Source organism: Maylandia zebra, linkage group LG9 (genome assembly GCF_041146795.1).
Source record: "Maylandia zebra isolate NMK-2024a linkage group LG9, Mzebra_GT3a, whole genome shotgun sequence".
Lineage (NCBI taxonomy): Eukaryota > Metazoa > Chordata > Actinopteri > Cichliformes > Cichlidae > Maylandia > Maylandia zebra.
In genome coordinates, this window is record NC_135175.1 from 24,012,773 (window position 1) to 24,035,346 (window position 22,574).

The window sequence follows — 22,574 nt, forward strand, 5'->3', positions numbered from 1 at the left end:
GAACACCCTGGAGTGGTTTTTATAAATAAAATGTATTTTTTTTGTCCTCCTGTACTTACCACCTCCCTGCCATCAGGTGATTAGCTGCTCTCCACCTGATGGAGAAGGACCTCTCTTTCTTTCCTTTCTACACATGGTTACATAAACATCACAGTGGAAACTAAGCATGTTGCCTGCAGCTCTATTAGAGTCAACTATTCATGTTTACCATAACTTAGTGGAAATCAGCCCAGTCTTCATGTATATCACGGCTCTAAATAAATACTATGCTTCTATTCATTCACTTAAAAGTAAAAAAAATGTAATTTTTTCTTCATCTTTTCATATTTTTTTAATCAGGCTTTGATTTAAATGCCATAAAAAGATTTGTCAAATAGCACTAAAATTCACTTTTTGTCATTCTCATCATTCATTAAAACAAAACAAAAAAATTTGTACACATTTCACATTTTACATTATCATGAAAAACAAAAACGCAATAATTTGTAATCACTATTTTTGATACAAATCGTACAATTGCCTCAAACCCCCACCCAAAACAAACAAACCAACCCCCCCCCCACCAAACAGTTCCAGTTTCCATAGAAGTGATCCAAAATATAAACATAAAATGAAAACAGAAATCTAATTTTCATGGGGTTGATTGCCAATCCTCTCCTGCCTTTCTATGCTTGCTCATTCTGTTCTATGTTCGCAACCAGCCCTTTGGTGTCCACCGCTGCTCGGTTTGGATTGTTGAAGTATAACTTGTTGTCAAAGGTGGATTCTCCCAGGGTGGGGGCAGGTATCCTAGGTATCCTTTTACGGAACAGGAGGAAGGCACCAAGTCCAACTATGGCGATTACAATTAATACTATAGCCACAGTGATGCCAGCGGACCCGTGTGTAGTTTCCTGGACGACGTGGGCTGAGGAGGCAAAAATGTAAAGTTGGAGCAGTGAATTTACTCAGATTTGAAAAATTAAAAAATATATGTTATATATTTTTAACAACTTACCAACAAATGGAGGCTTTTCTGTAGGTTTAATAACTAAAATGATAAATCAGTAAATAAATCAGTAAATACATACAAGGCTTATTTGAATATATTTTTTTAAAAAAAGCTTCTTTAAGTTACCTTTTGGTGTTTTGCAGATGAAAGAAAATGACCTTCTGCACTCTCTCGTACTCCACAGACCAGTGTAAGAACTGATGTACACACACGACTCTGACTGTGGCATTCCTGATTTCCAGTTGGTATAGTCCAAAGGGCTGTCATCGATCCACATCCACTTGTCTGAAGCGGAGACACATGTTAATTTATCAACACATATCCAATGTGTCGGTGTGTATATACATGTATATATTATGCTGAAGTTAACCTCACCTTCATGGGTCTTGTACATGCCAATCCAAAAGGTTTTGGCACTGTCCTGGAGAATCTCCACATTCTCTTCTATGAATTTACTCTCAATAGGGTCCTGAATACTCACTAGAGAAGCACCTGATAAACATGGTACGACAGTTAAAAGCTAAAGGTTATAAACATGGACATAATTCTCTGTTTACGTTGAATTATTTGTAACTTACCCATTTTTATACATTCAATTGAGGCGTGGGCCCAGTCGTTGGTCACTGAGCTGAAGAAGGAATAACAATGGCCTCTGAAAGGTATCCATGTTCTCCTGCTTGTTGATTGTGGACAGTCTCCAGGAAGCTGCGGGGGAGCAGTGGGAGCTACAACTGAAAAAGAAGGAGCAGGTTTTATGCCAGTCTTATGAGCTGCCTGCTAACTTTGCATAGTGAGTGTGTACAAAGTGTAAAACACAGAATGTCTCACCTTGTGACCTTTTGCAAAGGGAATAATAGGTATTGGTACATGGTGCAGTCTTCCATGTTTTGTCCACATCTACATACACACAGGCGTAGTTATTTTTAGGTTCATTTTTGCCCCATTTGGTGTATGACAGAGCCCAGTTATCCACCCACTTGAAGTGAAAACCAGTCTGAAAAAATAAAATCGTTGAAAACTGACACAGAGCTAGAAACAAGGTCAAAATCTCAACTTGAAATCCTGCTTGAACCAGCAATAAGCTGTAACAGGTAGACCCCTACCACATTGCTGTTGAGGCCAATCCACAAAGGCTCGTTGAGCTTGAGAATCTGCAAGGTGGCGTATGCGTGTGCTACGGGGCTCAGGATGCTAGCCAGCTCTGCATCATCTGCTTGGCACTGCCTCCTGGCCTCATCCCAGCGCATTTTCTGGGTCACCACTTTGTAGGAGTCATTGCCGAGCTTGTAGAAGGTCTTTGGTGACACAGTTGTGGGTTTGACAGCAATTTGTGAATCTGAGTAAATGACACACATTAGCTGGTAATCACAGTCACAAGAAATGTCTACGTAAGGTCTCTGCAACTCAAGTTCGATTACACAAAACTGAACTATTTTCCACTTTGCTTTTTCACCCCTCCTGTTTCTCTCATTGTTTTCACTTCTGTTTGATTACTTGCTCCTGTACTTTGACCTTCTTCATCCTCAGCAGCCCCCTGTGTATACAGAGTCCTGTTTTGACTCCCGTCTTTTTTTGTCAGATCACCTGTTTTGCTTCTGGTTGTGCTTCCTGTTTGGCTCCTAGCCATTCTCTGTGTGTTTTTCTTTTGTTTTTCATGCAGTGTAATGACGCATTTCTGTTGTAATGCCTGTTTCAACATCATGATTCAGCGTCCTCTCAACTGCCTTCATTCAACAATTCATGACAAGTCACACTTTTAAATAATTTAAATGTTGAAATCATTTTTGTTTATGCTGGGTATTGTTAAGCTAACTGTAAACTGATTGTTCTGATTGGCTGACTGTTACTAGGGCTATTGTGGCCATAGGCAACATGACCATATTAGGGTTAGTCACTGACATCACACAGATCCAAGAGTTAAAAAAGTTGTCTGAAGCTTGATCTTGTGACTCATAGAGGTGAGTTGCATAATACATTTAAGGATAAGGATAATAGAGAGCGGCTTCAAATTTAACAGCATGCTTTACTGATAGTGTGGCCTCGTCAGTTTGTTACTCACCAATTTTTCTTTTACAGATGAAGCCATAATCTGACTGACAGTCATCCACCTTCCAGTATCCAGTTTTTCTGGCACTGGTGCCCATCATGATCACGCAGTCATAGGACTGTCAAGCAGAAAAAAAAGGTTTGTTTCCATTGATTGTATTATGATGATAGTATGCTGACATTTCTTTTTACACACCGTTTGAGTAAGTAAATGTTTGCCTTATTGGTCTTACATAAATATTACCACTGGGGCATGCACACATAATCTGTGTAATCACTGTGTGATGGAGGAAGAATGGCTGGTGGAGTAAAAGAGTTTACAGATTTACTTATTAGGGGTGCAACGATATTCGTATCGATATTGAACCGTTCGATACAGTGCTTTCGGTTCGGTACGCATATGTATCGAACAATACAACATTTGTAATTTATTTTATCAACTTTCCTTCTGACGATGCTGTCTGTGTTGAGTGCTCAGTAAATCTGCGTTCGACTACTCCGCCTAGGGTCGACAATGCAGCCTAGGCGGAGTAGTCGAACGCAGATTCACTGAGCGCTCAACACAGACAGCATAGTCAGAAGGAAGAGCGCAGGGCAAGCTAGCGAGACAGAAGTTAAGCTCTCCTTACAACATGGACCTCCCCCACCCTCATTCAGATCTGGCGTTTGGAATTATTTTGGTTTTCATGTGACGTATGACCCTGAAGGTAAGCGAGTCATGGACTAAAGTAAAACAGTATGTTGGATGTGCCATGCAATGCTCAATTACATGGGTGGGAACTAGTGCGTTAACGCAGTTAGCTCGTTAACGTGTTGGCCGTCTAGCCCCATGCACGGGCGATCGGCGGTAGCTCGTTAACGGAGATTTGCCGTGTTGTGGCGTTAAGGTCATTTCAACGAGATTAACCTGAAAGCACTAGTGGGAACACAACGAATATGACTGCACATTTACGCCGACATCATCCTAGTGCAAAGACAAAAACAACAAGCATGCTACTAACTTTAGCCGAGTCATTTAGACAGCTGTTAGCACATGATTCTCCTTATGCTGCTGAGAATATAGCCCAGAAGAAGCGGATAGTATAGCTTTTATTTTGGAAAGAGACATTTCTCTGTAATAAACTCTCTTTTCCAAAGATGAGTGATTCCTCAATCAGATACAGGGCTCGCAATATCGCTAGCCCAACGTCCTGGAGCTAGCGATTTTTTTCAGTCGGGCTACCAAAATCTATCTCTGCCCTGCCCGTCGGGCTATTGTAGGAAGGAAAAATATATGTCAATGCTTTTGCATTCTTTCGGAAATGTAGCTGGGTAATTATGTCATTGGCATCGGTGAGCCACTGTCAATATGTGACATATTGAAATCGCGTTTGAATTTGCGCTTGTTTTTTTGCTTTCGCTTTGCAATCGCGCGAACTGTGTATAGAGAGCGACAGCACTGATCTGTGAGTGATGATAATTTGTGCACCAATTCCTCTGACATCGTCTTATTAATCGTTAGCTTACTATGCAAACATGACAAGTGAAATCTCCCGCAGCTTAAACATGTGAGAGGTTGATCGCGCAGAGAATCGCTGAGCTTATGTGAGTGCGCGTGTAAAAGCAGCAGAATATATATTTGACTACGATGACCTGGATGACTGAGAACCTTCACAGACAGATATATATTTCAGTTCTGCTGAGCCAAATAAGACAGGTCAGGGTGAAGAAGTGACAGCCAAAGAAAAGCTTACCACAAAACGGAGAAGTTATGACAAATCAGACTATAAGGCAAAAAGAAAGTGCAGCTTTATGGTTTCATGGACAAAAGAATTTCTGTGGCTGCAATATGACGAGCTAAATAACCAGGGCTGCACATAAGTGGTCCGCAGGTGCGCATTCGCTGTCAAAATAAAAAACACGCACAAGGGTTAGGGTTAAATTTAAAAACTGTACTTTTGAGTTAAAATATATATTTATAATTTTAATAAATGACAAATTAAAAAGGCATGAACATTTTTTTGTATCGAAAAAATATCGAACCGTGACACCAAAGTATCGAACCGAACCGAACCGTGAATTTTGTGTATCGTTGCACCCCTATTACTTATTTAACTAAAAGTAGATACAAGTGGTGCTGTGTCTGCCTGCATGCTCTGCAGGCAGGTTAGGTTAACTGATGACTCTAAATTGACTGTGAGCACGGATGTCCACCTCTCTGTGTCTCTTCACCCAGCAAAGGCCACTGTGTGCCCGCCTCTGACCCTGTGGGAGCTGCGAGAGACTCCTGAACTCGATAACTGGAAACATAGCTGCTGTTGTTTTTTTCTTTCTATAGTACTGATTATGAAACAAAGATTTTAAATATTGTATATGTTCATTAGACCAAACCTTGACTTGGAAGCATGGGATAACAAAGAAATACTACCATTTCAGTGATTAAAAGTGATCTTTTGAATATCATATTAGACTTCTTCCTAATCATGTGCTAAGGTGACTGGGAACATCTGGGGCACATACATGTGCCATACTGTTAAACTAAACTGTTTATTTAATATTAGCTGTCTGGATAGGCAGCACTCAGTCTAATTCAATGTCTTTTCTAAATTAAAGCGTGTGAGGGAGAGAAAAAATTCTCAGAAAAACCTCATGAAAATATCTTCCTGGAGGTGCTGATGCTGGCTCCCCTAAGGCCCAGTTGGTGTAGGAAATACTTTTCCCATCTGTCCACACAAAGCGCATCTCCCAGTTGACATCATTCATACCAATCCAAAAATCTTCCTTGTAGTTCAGCATCTGTGTTGTTAGGAAAGCTAGAAAGGAATTATTGCAATGTAATTTAGTGACACATGAAAATCAGACGATATGTTTAAACATGAACTGCACTTTGCAACACTCCTGTCACTCACCTTGCTCTTTCTCACTGGTTATAGAAAGCAGATTTCCTCCCTGGTTTATGCAGTGTGTCCTGGCATCGTGCCAGTTTTTGTGATTCCCCACAACAAATTTGTAGCACTGTGTAAATAAAATGTAATCAGGGCGTTTATACTGAAATAACAAATGGGCAGAAATCAACTTGGCCAGGATATTTTTCCATACTTTTTATTTATTTGTTTGTTTAATTAAAGACATTTACCTGGAATAATCTGTGTAGTACATATGTATTTACCTTTCCTTGGAAAGCTAGCCACTCTGGAGCACATCCTCCTTTGGGAGCTGTGGTCGGGGCCATTGTTGTATTGATAAAACTGTTGCTTCTCTTACATATCGACGGAAGCTCAATACCACAGTTAATATCATTCCAGTACCCTACATGTTAAGAATTTACAGAAAATTATGAATTGAATTGAATTTCAAATCATTTCAAGGGATTTAGGGATTAATTTTTTACTAACATTTACCATAAATTACAATATAGATTTTCTCTGTATTAGACTCACCCATGCTGTTGTACATAGTCACACAGTTTTCATCATTGTTGGCAAAGTTGGGCTCATTGTGTTCCCATGCGGTGTAAGTTACAGGGGTGCCATCAAGCCAGCTTAAAATGAAAAGAAGAGAATTAACAAGTTATCAAGAATCCTAAACATTTGATGAAGGTTGTTTGTAAACAGCTAGTGTTTTTTTTTTTGTAAATAATGCATTTTGATTTACCTAAACGATTTATCTAAATTCACTATCAGGCCGATGTAGTACTGTCCTTGTGTTCCTCTAGAAATCTGTTGAAACATAAAATGCGACTTTATATTAGGAGGAAAAGGAAAAAGAGACTCTGTGGATTTTAGAATTTAAACAAAATGCACAAAGGTCCTGATTTGATTTATCAGGTTTGGAAATGTATTCTATATTTCTTGCCTGTTTCCAAAGGAACTTTCTCTCGCTCTCTCCTGTGATGACTACAAGTTCACCAAAGTTTTTTTTGCAATAGGCTCTGGCTGCTTCCATACTCTGTTTGTTCATGTTCAGGTAATACTGGCTGTCATTGTATAGAAGCCATCCATCGTCTGTGGTGTTGTATTCTGCAAAGAGAGCAAAAACAGTCATTGGGAGTTCAGTCATGCAGGCAGCTTTGTAAATCTTTAAGTTGATTTATGAAAAGAAAAAAGGCAGAAATATTAAAGAATCCTTAGGGTTTAGACTCAAAGAACCATAAATGAATTAATGAGGTATAATTTACATTTTAGACCAATCAATGAAATAGCAGAGGGCATCGTTGAGTCTAGACAGAAGTGGTGAATCAACTGACCTAAACTGTATTTCTCAGTGAAATAAAAAGATCTGTTGAATCAACTAGACTTTTCTCTGAACAATAATTAAACTTACCTTGTACAGATATCACAGGCTCGGGGTTGGGAGTCACACCTGAGAATAAATAAACGAGACCCACAAATATTACCAAGCTTTAATTTAACACCAAATGTTTGGAAATCTGGCTCTGTGTGAGCTGAAATTCCAAGATATGATCAGCCTGTCTCACCTTTGCGTAACTGGCAAATCCAGCTATTGTAGGCATCACAGTGTCGATCATTCCACCTCATTCTTAAGTTAAGGTCCATCTCTGTACAGTGCTCGTTGTCATTGTGGTTATTTGGTTCTCCATAGCCCCAGTTCTCAAAGTCAAACTAGGTCAAAGTTTTTACAAAGATACATAATTAGGCAGGAAATGAGAGCAGTAATAATTAAAACTTTTCCTGATTATTCTGAATTTCTACATACCGGTGATCCATCACTCCAGACAAAACCTCCATTGGTTCCCTGTAAGCTGAGGCCTATCCAGAATTTTTCACTGTAGTAGACACTGTATGAAAGTAAAAAACACAAGCACTGATTATCTGACTTGTTGATTTACCCAGTATGAATTCTGAGATATGCAAGCTGTTAGCTAGTGCAAGTAAACATACTTGAGCTCTCTACATTCCTGATGACTGTGTAAGCTTATGAGGTCCCCGCCAATGGCCCTGCAGAAGTCCCGTGCTTCAGACCAAGTCTTCTTTTCCTCTTGACGTTTCTTGTACGCCTTTATTAAGGAGTGAAAAAAAAAAAGGGGGGGGGGGGAAGCCAGTGTTTTATTACTGAAACGGCACAAATTTGTTATTGTTCTTAAGTTTGTGCTCCTACTTTGAAACATTTGTTCCCTTTGCTGAGCGGGGTCCACTCAGAAGCACAGGCCGCGGCCAGAGTGGTGGGTGGAGCTGTTGTTGTCTGCACACCCTCAGCACGTTTCTTGCAAATATACTTCTCCTTGTTACTGCAGCTGACAACATCCCATAGTCCAGCAAAAACTCCAGTTGTCATGGCAACACATCCTTGTTTTCTGTCTTTTATTAGAGTAAGATAAAAGCATACGGATTAGATTCAATCTAATACAGAAAAGAAACTATGTTGAGCATAACTTCTCATTAGTGATCATGAATTACATGACAATGATTATCATGACAGCATTCTCAGAACAATGGCAAAGACCAAGTGAAGTGAAGAAGGAGAACTGTAGATTGGGAAGGTCTGTCTCTAAACAACTTCAGATTCCGAGAATATCAGTTTAAATGATTTAGCTTAATCACAAGTTATTCAGCTGTGTCACCACCAGTGTTGGGTAAGTTACTTTAAAATAGTAACTTAGTTACATTACTAGTTACTTCTCTCAAAAGTAACTCAGTTACTTCAAGTTACTCGTTACTTTCAAAGTAACTAGTTACTAGGGAAAGTAACTTTGGTTTTACTCAGAATTCTCTTGTTAATGTGTTGCTTCCATAACTTTGCCAGTCTTCTAGCTTGCTTACTTGCCACAGTGCACTGTGCCACCTACCAATAGAAAGGAAAAGATAATGTGCATATTTCCACGAGAGAAATCCCGCACCTGGACCGTCGTTGACTACTGCCATGATTCTAGCCTACGTCACAGCGTCATGTGCGCCTTTTACATCCAACACAAAAACTGCAGTCGTGGTGCTTTGATTGTACTCAGAACTCAGAAATTCTGCCTTCTGAATAGGAAGATGACACCAGACTGCAAATGAGCTGCATACAGAGCTGGACTGGGACAGAAAATTGGCCCGGACATTTTGACTAGAGACTGGCCCACCATTATAGGAAAAATCTTAAAGCCTTTGAATGAAAACAAACGCTGTTGTGACAGTGATGTTCACTGTTTTGATGGTATATATGCATCAATCTATCAATCGTTTGTTGTAAGATTCAGATAATTATTTTTTTAAAAGCTAGACATTTTAAATGAGAATAAGAAAGAAAAGTATTTCTTTGTGCCCCCCTTTCCCCGTTAATGCCCTATGTGATGGACCGAGCAGTGAAGGAAACTTAGGCACAGGTTAAAGTCCAAAAAAGACCACTAACATGGTGATATTACCACTGTGTGGCTGTAAGTGCAGCCATCACACCCTACATGCCCCCCTGGCCACACTTTGCTAGATCCGCCCCTGCACAGTTACCAGCTGTCAGCTACCTAAAAAAGGATCCTGGTGTTATTTATCTCTCAGAAATAGTTCATAACTTCCCTTCAACTCATTCATGTCACCTAAAAGGTAAACCTGTTTCTCCATCACCTGTTCAACTCTGATGATCCAGTAAGGACATCTCCTGGTTTCATCTTCATGTTTCCCTCTCACCAGATAACCAAGCCATATCATGACCAGCAGCTTTTACAGCTGTGGCTCCAGCAAACATCAGCTGATACTAGAAATTAATATTAAATTCTAACAACAGCTGATCAAGCTTAAACGTGCTGCTGTTGTTTAGCGCGACATCCTCTGGTTTCCTCTTTCGGCGCAAAGTGGGCGATAAACAAACAAGAGAGCCGATCAGCTGATCATTGATCAGTTTTCATGACTGAAGTAGAAACGGGAGAGGGAGGGGGGAGAATGAAAGAAGAATAGGCAGCTGTGCAGCAAAGACACAGAATAACTCCAGCTTTGTGCCTTTTTCATTGTAGCTGAATTACGGGACAAACTGTTCCTTTTCACCTCAATAAGAAACGCGTAATATTTTCTCTGAATACCAGACGGGACGGTTGGCAACTCTAATAACTTATGAACAAAATAAAGTTCAACATCATTAACATCATAGCACCACCCAGCTGTATAGAAACCCCGTCATGCTAGCTAGCACGCAGTACGGAAAAAGTCAGAATAACGAAAATAAACTCCACCTAAACTTGGTTTATATCTGACCCAGAGAGACTGCAGGTCATAACTTCTTACCTGAAGTTCAATTCACACTTGGACCGGTGGCCGCCTCGGGTCTCTTTTCCTTCTGCCTCCCTTTTCCTTCATCCACCTGCTGCCTCCACCACTTGCTAATGTTACTGAATCTGTGGAAGCTCCGCGATAGCCACCACACGAAGTAACGAGTAACGACCCTATCTAAATCCCAGTAACGACTAACGCGTTCCTGATTTTGGCATAATAACTAGTTACCGTGCTCGTTACCACAATAATAACGTAGTTACTGTAACGCGTTACTTAATAACGCGTTAGTCCCAACACTGGTCACCACATTGCCAAAATCTGGAAGAAGACCCTAACTTTCTCCCTCAATTGAGAGGAAATTTAGTTAGTTCAGGAACAAGCTAGGAACAACCAAGACTGAATATTGACATGAACTGGAAACTGGGGGCCTCTGGATGTCTGGAGTTTTGATCTCCTCCATACCTGCTTCATGCCCTGGTGGACGGAGCTGTGGCTCCCCACACCCTCTAGCAGATCATTACATGAAGGAACCTTTTAAATACAAGCGTGTCCATGCTCACAGGTGTACACACGGGTGCTCACACACACATACACCCTTTTTGGCTCCTACCTCAAAGCACACTGTGCGCTGTCGATCTTACGTGCTGCACAATAATGTTTAATATTTAGTATTTACTGTTATATTCCCATAGATCATCTTGATGTTGTTTATTGTATTGCTCTCATTTTCTTCTGCTTGTTTTCTTTTTTCTTTCTCAACAGGTGATCCAGGTGATTGATATATGTATTTTTTTTTGTCTGCTTATTTAGTTGGTTTTTGTTTTTTTGCCCTTTATCCCCGTCCCTCTTCTCTGCTGTTTTTTCCCCCTCTTCCTTTCTCCCTTTTCTTTTCCTCATTCAAGTCTGTCCCGAATCTAGCAAGTGAAAATAAAAAATAAATAAAATAAACAATAAAAGGTGAATCAAATAGACCATTACGGCAAGGCTGGGATGGTCAATTTGGTAAAGTAAATCCGTCGGGCATCTTTCCTCGCCTTTAGACAATAATTCTGATGGCAAAAGAACCAAACGGGACAGACAAAAAAAAAAGAAAAAAAAAGACATGAACTGGAAACTGCTGTAATCCCAGCTTCACTGTCAATAGTGAAGCCAGTTTCAGAAATCAGCACCTTCAAGCTCGACTAAAATTTGAAGCTGTCCACTATTCAGCCAAAATAATAGGAGTAAAGGGGAGGAGTAAATTAAGAACACTGTATCAACTGCCAAGCATGGTGGTGGTAGCAACATGCTCTATATGCTCTAGGACTGTTTTGCTGACAATGGTTCTGCTACATTACACAAAGGGTGAATTCTTCCAAATTCTACAACTTCTCAAATCATTGGCTAGATGGACACAAACTTGGGCACAAATGGGTATTCCAACAGGACAGTGATGCCAAACACACATCAAAACTGACTCTGGATTGTAATAAGTTAAAGAGTGTATAAGGTTAAAGAGTCTAAGGTGTACCTGGCATTCCCACATTGAAATTAGTGAACGTGACCGCTCTTTCAGTCATCCATTTGAACATGTTTCTGTCTTCTGTGTTCGATAAGCCTGTCCAGAAGTACTTCTCTGGTCTCAAGCCCACCAAACTGACCAGAAAAGCATTCTCATATCTGCATGAAAACATACACAAAGTTTGGCATATGTGTGACATTTCTGCATTAGAATTAAGTGTGGAATAGTTGTAAAGTCCAAAACAGACAAACAAATTTTCATGTCATGGTTCAGTACTGTCCATACTAGTCTGATGAAGGCTCTAATATTAAAGGATTTTTATGTAAAAGTAGGCGATCACGATCAAGTGATCAGAGCTCTAGTAAAGCTACCCTTGTCCAGTGATTTCTTTTGCATCCCCTATAAAAAAACAAACAAAAAAAAAACTGAAGAAAGAACTGAAACCATGTTCCTCAAGAATTGAGTAATGATATGAGCAAGGACTGTGCAATCCAATTTTAATCTAGTTTCAACTTCTAATGACTACGTAAATGAAAATTATTGCACAATATTGAAAATGTATGGTCTACCAATAGAACAAAAAGCAAAGGTGGTGCAGGCCCACCACCCACAGGAGGCACCGTGGGGGCCGGGTGCATTGTGAGCCGGGCGGCGGCCAGGAGCGGAGGACCGATCCCCGGCTACCAAGACTGGCAATTGGTACACAGAATTTCACCCCTCTGGTGGGGAAGGAGGCTGAGTTAGTGCGTGAGGTTGAGAGGTACCGGTTAGATATAGTCAGGCTCACATCAACGTACACCTTGGGCTCTGGAACTAGCCTCCTGGAGAGGGGCTGGACTCTGTCTCAGTCTGGAGTTACCCCTGGTGAGAGGTGGCGGGCCAGGGTGGGTATCTTGGTATCCCCTTGGCTTGCTGCCGGTATGTTGGGGTTTCTCCCAGTGGACGAGAGGGTTTTTTCCCTTCACCTCCAGGTCGGGGAACGAGTCCTGACCGTCGTCTGTGCTTATGCGCCGATTGGTGGTTCAGAGTACCCAGCCTTCTTGGAGTCCCTGGGTGGGGTACTGGAGGGTGGTCCTCCTGGAGAGTCTGTTGTCCTACTGGGAGACTTCAATGCTCACGTCACTTGTTTTGTTATTGGACTTAAGCGGGTGGTGGCTGAAGCAAAAACTCGGGTGTGGGAGGAGTTCGGAGAGGCCATGGAAAAAGACTTTTGGACTGCCTTGAAGAGATTCTGGCAAACCGTCAGTCGACTCAGGAGGAGAAAGCGGTGTCCCGAGTTTCTGAAGGCTCTGGATGTTGTAGGGCTATCTTGGTTGACATGCCTCTACAATGTTGTGTGGAGATCAGGGGCAGTACCCCTGGACTGGCAGACCGGGGTGGTGCTTCCCATCTTTAAGAAAGGGGACCGGAGGCTGTGTTCCAACTACAGGGGAATCACACTCCTCAGCCTCCCTGGGAAAGGCATTCGACCGTGTCCCTCGGGGGGGGTCCTGTGGGTGGTGGTCCGGGAGTATGGGGTGTCTGGCCCATTGCTACGGGCCATTCAGTCCTTATACAACCGTTGCAAGAACTTGGTCCACATAGCCGGCAATAAGTCGAAGTCGTTCCTGGTGGGTGATGTGCTCAGCCAGGGCTGCCCTTTGTCACCAATTCTGTCCATTATTTTTATGGACAGAATTTCTAGGCGTAGCCAAGTGGTGGAAGGCTTTCACTTGGGTGGTCTCAGGATCTCATCTCTGCTTTTTGCAGATGATGTGATTCTGTTGGCTTCATCTGGTGATGGGGTTCCAGCTCACCTTGGAACGATTCACAGCCGAGTGTGAAGTGGTGGGAATGAGAATCAGCACCTCCCAATCTGAGGCCATGGTCCTCAGCCGGAAAAGGGTGGAGTGCCCACTTCGGGTTAGGGACGAGTTCCTGCCCCAAGTGGAGGAGTTTAAGTATCTCAGGGTGTTGTTCACAAGTGACGGGAGAAGGGAGCGGGAGATCAACAGACGGATTGGTGCAGCGGCCACAGTGATGCAGACACTGTACCGATCTGTTGTGGTTAACAGAGAGATGAGTGTAAAAGCAAAGCTCTCAATTTACTGGTCGATTTACGGCCCTACCCACACCTATGGTCACGAGCTTCGGGTAATGACCGAAAGAATGAGATCTCGGATACAAGCGGCAGAAATGGGCTTCTTCCAAAGGGTGGCTGGCCTCTCCCTTAGAGATAGGATGAGAAATTCGGCGATTTGGGAGGGGCTCAGAGTAGAGCCGCTTCTCCTCGAGATCGAAAGAAGCCAGCTGAGGTGAGTCGGGCACCTGACAAAGATGCCTCCTAGGCACCTCCTGGGTGAGGTTTTATGGGCATCTCCCACCAGGAAGAAGCCCCGGGGCAGACCCAGGACACGCTGGAGAGGTTATATCTCTGGGCTGCCCTGGGAATGCCTTGTTGTTCCCCCAGACAAGCTGGAGGAGGAAGGTCTGGGCTTCTCTGCTTGGGCTTCTGCCCCAGATAAGCTGAACAAAATGGATGGAGAGATGAATGGATATTTGGTATTTGAACTAATACAAAACATCTAAACATGAAATATACCTATCAGACACATCCACCAGGTTCGCACCAGCCCCTGAGCATGCCTGCTTTGCCTCTTCAAAGGTTTTTTTCTCAGCTCCGATGTTATAACAGTATGAACCAAACCTGATTGATCCCTAAAAAAAGGGGAAAAAAATGATGAATAAAGGCTTTTCTGTTAAATTGCACCTGTATTTAAAGGAGAGGACATAACTCACAAGAGTGCACCCTTTGTTGACTTCTGCTAGACTGCCTCCAATTGGTTTAGCCGAGGCCTTCTTCTTGCACATATATCCATGCAACTTCTCACAAGTGTGATCTGCCCACTTACCATCCTGTATAAGAAATACAGAGGGGTCTTAGAGTTGTAACTTTATAACAGAATTGATTGTGGTTTTGCAAGAATTTGTGCTACCTTTCCTTGAATCAGGACACAGTCCTCTTGGAAGCTGGTGAGATGAGAGGGCTCATCACTCTGCCACTGGGTAAAGGTGACATGTGAGTGATCGGACCATTCAAAGAGCATCTGGTTCTTTTGGTCATTCATGCCAATCCAGAGCACATCTGTCGGCACTGAGGTTTGAAGTATATAGAGACGGAAAGTGGTCATATATGTCTCCTTACTCTTTCAGGCTGTTTTTATAATAGAATTGTTTAATGAACGTCACAAATTTATTTATTTAGTCTGGTTTGGAGGTGCTGCCAGCTATAGTTTGTTACAAAGCTCATACTGTACAACCTAGCTAATGCTATGCTAAGCTAATTAGCTCAAGGCTAGTTTCATATTTTCTCAAAATGTAAAATTATTTCTTTTCATTTATAGGTAGGTAGGTAATAGGTAGGCCTATTCCACGTCACGATAGAGTACTTACTTTCTGATATTTCAGTACTTTAGCAGGATATTGTTATTTGTTGTTATCTTCTTGTACACTTACTGTATCCAGATTGAGAAATAATGAAGCTCTGCTCCTCTATGTTATGTATGCTGGCAAGATCTCCTCCTTCTTTGCGGCATGCAGCTAAAGCATTACTCCACATCTCTGCAGTCCTCACCAGATAGTAGCAGTTTCCTGCATAGTGAACCCAGTGATTGGGGCAAAAGCCAGGCTGTTTGGCTGTGGACAGAGACCAGAAGGGCTAAGAACAAACTCTTTCTAGGTTTGTATTGTAAAGATATGGACTCATAATAAATGGAAATTTACTCGATGGTGGGGGCAGACTGGTAGCGTTTCCTTTACGACAAATGTAACCAAGTTTCTTGCTGCACACGCTGCTCTCCCACTTTGAGGCCTTTGCAGCATTTAGGGTTGCACAGTTTAACCCAGGGTTTGATGATGGATGACCTGTGGGAAGCACAGGTTAGTTAATGCTAAATATAAAAGGGTGTACTTTTGAAGTACTCCAGGTATTTAAAAAACTCACACAATTCCATGACATATACCAAGACATACTAACCTGGGGCCCAGTTTAAATATCTGAAAGGGTTTCCGTTGCTCCACTGCCATCCACTATCAAAATCCAAGCTGTTCAGCCCAATCCACAGAGATGAGCCCAAATGATTTGCTAACCCTGTGTCAACACATGCATTTGAAATTAATGTATCATCAGCAATATAACACAGATGATAGAAGGCTGATTATGTACCTGAAATGTATGACTGCTCATGCAGCTCTACGATGCTGAGGAGGTCGGCTCCCTGCTGCTGGCAGCTCTTCCTGGCCTGATACCAAGTCAACACTGACTGTGCGTTTAACTGATACTGAACCCCTGTGACTGGGTCAGTGATCCAGTTGGAGGATGCTAGATTATGGTAAAGACACAAAGCGCTATAAATTATTACACAGCTGGAAATTACTTACATCAGGAAGTTAAATTCATTGAACGCTCCCTGACTTCAGTACACAGTGAAGGATTCAGTTTCTTTTATTACCCTGCATGGTTTGAATATGGACTGAAGATTGGGTGCTATCACAATTTAAAACATGTCTGTTTTGATGACATGTTGATCTATAACAGTGATTCCCGAAGTGTGAGCTGGGGGGGCCCTGGTGGGCGGTGAAGGTACTGCAGGTGGTGCTGCAGTAATAAGAGAAATTCAGTTTGAAATTACAAGTATATGCAATTACATATGTATATAAATGTATTTATTTAAATTAAGGTTAATTAAAATTAGTAATAAGAGGTGGTTAGTTTGTGATATTATAGTACTGAGGTTTGTGTGGCAGGTGGGCCTTAACACTGATTGGGCAACATTAGCAATTTATAGCCAACAGCCTGTGTTGTTTATGCTTTTTGAATAACATTTTCAAAGAAATACACTGATTTTTCTTGTATTTTGATTAGAAGAAAGATTAAGGTGGGCCCCATGGGAGTCTGTGGTTTTTAGGTGGGCCACAGCAGTCTTAATTTTGGGAATAGCTGATATACAGGAACAGAAAGTATCAATAAGAATTTCAAAACTTAAAGGAAGAAAGTATATAAAGTATGTAATTTAAGAAACATCTTCTACAGCCTCAGATGGGACGGAACTCTGACTTTATAAAGCAGTCTGGTAAAGGGAGATCCCTTTATTTTGCTGTTGCTTTCCTGCCTCAGTTTAAGAGCAGTGCCAGGGGAAACTTAAGCCTGTGAAAAGAGGAAACAGAGGACAGTGCTGTGTTGACAGTCCATGAGAGGAAAAGGTCAGAGAGGGTCAGAAAACGGGCCTGCAGCACTTAATGCTTCATAAAAAACAAAGTTTTTGTGCATGATTTAATAAAAGTAACCATGGAGGACTTCCTGTCTTCATATTATAGATGTAAAGTGGACTGGATCAGACCATCTTTCAGGTTAAAGAGATTTTTCATTCCTTACCTCTGGTTGGACAAAGTCCCCATTTTCCCACTTTATCATAATCTCTCTCTGTGGCACACCACAGCTGTCCATCCGTACGACCGTCTTTAGTGCATTCGGCGTACCACTTCTCGTGGAACTTAAAAGGGAACTGACAAGCGGTTCCAAAAGCATTTCCTCCTAGTGTGAATATCTCTGCGGAGACACAAATAATGGAGACGTGCAGTCATTTCACCAGCATGTGATTGATAATTATGAGAGTTTGCCTCCCAACTTCTTAGGTTTCTTTTCTTAAGCTTTTAGAACTTCATTCAATTGATTTCAGCCAATTTACCCTCAAGTTTGTTTACTGATGCTGAGTGAGAAGGAGTAGTGTTCGGTTTCTTGCCCTGGTTAAAGTCAGTCATTTAAATTTAGAAAATGAACTTGTGCTTGTAATGGACACGTGCCCATGATGAAAAGGGGTTTTTCCCAAAACGCTCCAGAATGTTGGGAAGTGCTGCAAACGTTGCAAATGGTAAGTACAAATCACTGCAAATCACTCCAAACCAAAAGTACATTAAAGCACGCAAACTCATACTTGTACTTTGCAAATAGGTTATCAGGTGTGATAAATGAGTCTAAAGTTTTAGCTTGACCTGAAAGTGATGGTGGATGTTAAAACTTAATACAGCTTTTGGTTGTTTGAGTTACCAAGCTTTAAAAAGTGTGGGTTTTTCACCTATCCACCATGGATTCCAGTTATACAGTTGAGACTTGCTGCCTATGCTGTGCACAGAGAGTGCCTTCATAAGGACTGCTTATTATCTGTGCTGCACTGACAATTATGCAGTCTCACCAGCGATCCCTGACTGTGTTCACTTTTAGTAAGAACAGCAAGTTTCTCAACAGCTATGCTGTAACCAGCTCCCCTCTAGTCCAAGAAAATCTTTCTAAAAATTATACCTGCAGTTGAAAACATAATTTCGTAATGCTTAAATCCTCAAATGCTACACTCCAAACAACGACATATTCTAACATGTGCTAAAACATTCATACTCTGTCCAAATATTCAAAAAGAAGGGGGAAAGAATAAGAACTATGTTACTTTCCCTAGACAACTACAAAATCCCCAATAAATATTATTATAGCCAAGCCAAGTTTCGTACTCAGATCAGATAAAAAAACAACCTTCCATATACTTTAAGATATTTAGATGGTAAATGTAATTTCATCAGTAGCCATAGCACTTTTATAACCTAGTTTGCTTTGTACAGATTGTAATATTTTGCATTTGTAATTTGAATGGAAGTAAGAAAATTTTTATTGTACTTTACAAATTCCAAAAACAACAACTTTAAAGCATGCACTGTTCAAGGACCTTCTAAAACACATTTCTAAACTTTCTACAAAGCTAAAGCAGACTCAGGTTTAGCTATCTTTGTAGGCTCTTGTGCCCATCATTCCTACCTTGATATCCCTTTGAACAGAGGTCCCCCTGAGTGCCATATATCCTCCAGCGACTCCAGATCCCAGAACCTTTGTAGATCATGACGCTTTTCTCATTGCGGTTGCCCCAGTTTAAGTGCAGGTCCTGGTCTTTTAGGCCAAAGAGGGTATCGTTCTTACACTGCCAATGCTGGAGGTCATTGCTCTCATCACATTCCACGAGCTGCACCTTCACCCAGTCTTTTATCGCTGTTGTACCCAAACACAGCTTAAGGGACAAACTGAGGAGACGAGACTCAGAGACCCATCGGAACTGTTGATCTTTGGCATGAGGATTACAAGCATCCACTGTTATAAAGGTGGCACTCGCCACCTTTACGCACTTGTTGTGATCTTCATTGAAAATCAGGAAGCTACTCGTGTCTGGAGCAGAGCAAAAAGAAAATTCAGCAACACATTCCCATGGGATATGTTTTTCAAATGAAGCCACAAGTGTATTAACCAACAAAAATGTTTCTGTGTTACATACCTATATCAGCGGTGATGCAGAAGACTTGGACAAGGACACAGAGGACCACAGCAAAATTTAAACAGGGCAACATTATCCTTGTGTAGTTTGCAGTTACTGTTGGATGAGGCTGTAGCAGAGATTTCCCGTCATGAGCAAAGGGGTCTGGTGTATACAAAGGTGTGTGACATGGAGCAACAGTGATCCAGAGACTCAGTGCCTTCCCTTTTTAATCAGACAGATGGATATCCTGTCACATGAGTAGTTACGCCTGGTCAAACTCCTGGAAGTTCCACAAGCTTTGCAGACCTTTTGGCAGGGTAGGCAGGAAGTAGGAAACAAACAATCTGACCTCTCCATTCAGCAAGAAAATGAAAGTCAACTTCAAGTGTCAGGCAAGACTCATAATGAAAGCAAAAGGTTTTTTTTTTGTTTTTTTTTTAAATATCACAAAGCACCCTTTTCAGGATTAATTCCCTTTATTGACTTCATCATTGACTTTAAACTGTTGTAAATAGACATTATGTGCTAAAAATGTGCCTGGAGCTTGAACCCTGAGAGCAGATTGCACTGTGCAAGACTAAATTTAGATTCAAAGGGAGATTGAGAAGATGTATGTTTTTGCAGGATAGTACTATGAGGCTTTAGTTGAAGAGTAGAGCAATGACACCAATCAGAAGACAGAGAGGACAAGAGGAAATCCTGCTTCCTATTGGGGGAAATGAGTGGCACTTTGACCACTTTGGTTCCAAACTGCAGAAACACCAAGTTATGGTGCTTAGACCAATAGATCCAGATAAGTTTCTTAAATGTTAAAACTGAACTTCTGTCAGGAACACAATAGTCATACAGAATGAAGAATGACTGTGGTAGCTTTCCACTTTGCTCACTTGTCATGACACTGAATAAAGCTTTAAATGTTGTTTTTTTTTAAATTAAAATAACCTGAACTTTACATTTACTATATGTCTTAATCCTTAGTTTATCTGATAAATCTGATTTTTTAATGCTGCTTGCCTCTGCTCTCAACCCTTTTTTGTTTTGCGTGCTCGTTCTGCTCTGTGTAGGCGACCAGGTCTTTGGTATCTACTGGCAGTAAGACTAGATTTTTGTGTAAGTATAAATTGTTGTCAGAGGTGGATTATCTCAGGTAGGGGTACATATCCTGTGTATTTGTTTATGGAAGAATATGAGGGCATCAAGTCCAAAATTAGTTCCAAATTATTATGCAAATTGTGTTTAACGGTAAAAAAGCACCTTTGCCACTTATTATAACATTGGAAGCGAAAAGGAGATGGATGAGACAGTAACAGGGCGATATTTTAAAGTATTTTGGTCACTCGCAGACAATGATCCGCGATCGCGTTGGCGATGCTATCAGCCTATAGCCGTTAGCTCTTAGCAGATGGCAAAATACGCTCTTCCCCCCTGCATCGGGATGATGCAGGAAAATACTAGTGTTTTCGTTATTTTAAAAATTAGTATCGTTACATTGAGTGGCAATGCGACGAGGGTTACAAAAGAAAACAATAGATTGATTGCGTGGGATCGCGCGTGGGATCGTGCATGTAGCGGTAGCTACTGTCGGGGTAGCTTCCGCTACAGAACATGACACATATCACGGTGAATCAGCGAGTTATAGTTTGTTCTGGTTTTATGAAGAACTTGTGTTGTTGCATTACCGTGCAAGTTGAGTGTTAGAAAAGAAAACTACAGATTTATTGCTCTTGCGATCAAACATGTGGTGACATGTCGACCGAACAAAGAACATGCGTCACGATGACGCAGCGAGTTATTTGTTGTTGGTTTGTTTATTATTCGATTTGAGGGTAAGAAAAATTTTATGTTGACTATTCTCACGTTCGGACAGGATTATTGCAATGAACGAAGGATATTTTGCCTGATAATTATTTATATCCTGCTGTAACTTTTCTGTATAAAGAACTAAGCCCTCCAACGTTTCAGGTGTAAAACGTCATAAAAAGAAGTGTTTGTAACTAAAAATAAAAATTGTGGAATACTGTTTGTGCGTGATTTAGATCCCAGCCTGTGCTCCCGACACTGGGGAAACAAACTGGCCCGGAAGAGTCACCGCGGAACGACACCGGGACCACCGCTGCAGACCGCTGTAAGCAGACCGCTCCAAGCAGCCGGCTGGAGGCAGCGGAAATCATATTCTTCCTCGATTCCCAACATAACCGCTCATGTTCATCCTTCTCAAATAAATGTTTTTCTGGTTCAAAGTGATCTTGTATTGTTATTAACATATTTTTGTAAGTTTATTTTAGAAAACAACGAGGTAATAAGCACTTAGTATGTGAAAACTAAAAACATAGTATACCGTTTTATTATAATTTACTATAGTTCTGCAAAAAAATAATGCTGGATCAAAACGAATGTTGGAGCCAATCTTTGACCCATCTAAAGGCTTAATTATAACAATAATCAAATATTACTTCAAATGTATTTTATGGAAAATTTATAGTTTTTTTGTTTTTTGGGGCTAAAAAAAACGGTGCGCTCATGTAATTAAACTGCGATTAAAAGGGTTAAAACCCCCGAAATATAATTAAAACTTGATATGAATATTTCAGGGAGAAGTAGTTTTAAAAGATTGGCTAATTTAAAGTGGAAAAAAATATGAATATATAATCTTTTTATAGCACTTTTTGGGGCGTGGCAGAAAACGGTCCCTAGGGCGATGGACGTGAGTTTTTTTTTTAATTTGCCCCTGCATTAAAAATAATGCTGGATCAAAACGAATGTTGGTGCGAATCTTTGGACCATCCAAAGGCCTAATTATAATAAAAGTGAAATATTACTTCAAATGTTTTTTATGGAAAATATTTAGTTTTTTTGTTTTTTGGGGCTAAAAAAAACCCGGTGCGCTCATGTAATTAAACTGCGATTAAAAGGGTTAAAACCCATCCATCCATCCATTCGCTTCCGCTTATCCTTTTCAGGGTCGCGGGGGGCGCTGGAGCCTATCCCAGCTGTCATAGGACGAAAGGCGGGGTACACCCTGGACAGGTCGCCAGTCTGTCGCAGGGCTAACACATAGGGACAGACAACCATTCACACTCACATTCTCTCGCACATTCACACCTAGTGACAATTTGGATTAATCAATTAACCTAACCTGGGGCTCGGTCACTCAGGCACGGCTGGCTGCCGGCGGAGCTCACGGGCGCGTCACTCAAACTCCCCCTGGCTTCTGCTCCGCGGCTGCTGAGTGAGCCCTCATCTGGGACTCTCCTCAGCTCTTTCTGGGACAGTGGCGCGGCTGCCCCTCTGTTGGTCTTCCTTGGTCTCTTGTGTTCTGGGGGCCTCTGGATGTCTGGAGTTTTGATCTCCTCCATACCTGCTTCATGCCCTGGAGGACGGGGCTGTGGCCCCCCCACACCCTCTAGCAGATCATTACATGAAGGAACCTTTAAAAAAAAAAAAACAAGCGCGTCCATGCTCACAGGTGTACACACGGGTGATCACACCCACAAACTACATCCTTTTTGGCTCCTACCTCAAAG

The 22,574-nt window shown here is 41.4% G+C and overlaps 1 protein-coding gene across 1 annotated transcript; it reads right to left on the reverse strand.

Annotated features, from left to right (window-relative positions):
• Positions 1-316: 316 nt before the first annotated feature.
• mrc1a (mannose receptor, C type 1a) lies at positions 317-19,253 on the reverse strand. Its single transcript, XM_004546864.3, has 30 exons — positions 19,069-19,253; positions 18,561-18,962; positions 17,133-17,306; positions 15,924-16,079; positions 15,735-15,848; positions 15,482-15,622; positions 15,215-15,394; positions 14,695-14,852; positions 14,498-14,614; positions 14,301-14,416; positions 11,729-11,877; positions 8,135-8,334; positions 7,918-8,033; positions 7,733-7,814; positions 7,494-7,638; positions 7,340-7,378; positions 6,872-7,035; positions 6,671-6,735; positions 6,457-6,557; positions 6,186-6,325; positions 5,926-6,031; positions 5,663-5,829; positions 3,051-3,156; positions 2,095-2,327; positions 1,820-1,985; positions 1,570-1,722; positions 1,367-1,483; positions 1,118-1,276; positions 998-1,030; positions 317-907 (listed from the first exon to the last, which is right to left on the reverse strand). The coding sequence occupies exons 1-30, from the start codon at positions 19,139-19,141 to the stop codon at positions 666-668; spliced, it is 4,314 nt and encodes a 1,437-aa protein (XP_004546921.1). The 5' UTR covers positions 19,142-19,253; the 3' UTR covers positions 317-665.
• Positions 19,254-22,574: the final 3,321 nt, after the last annotated feature.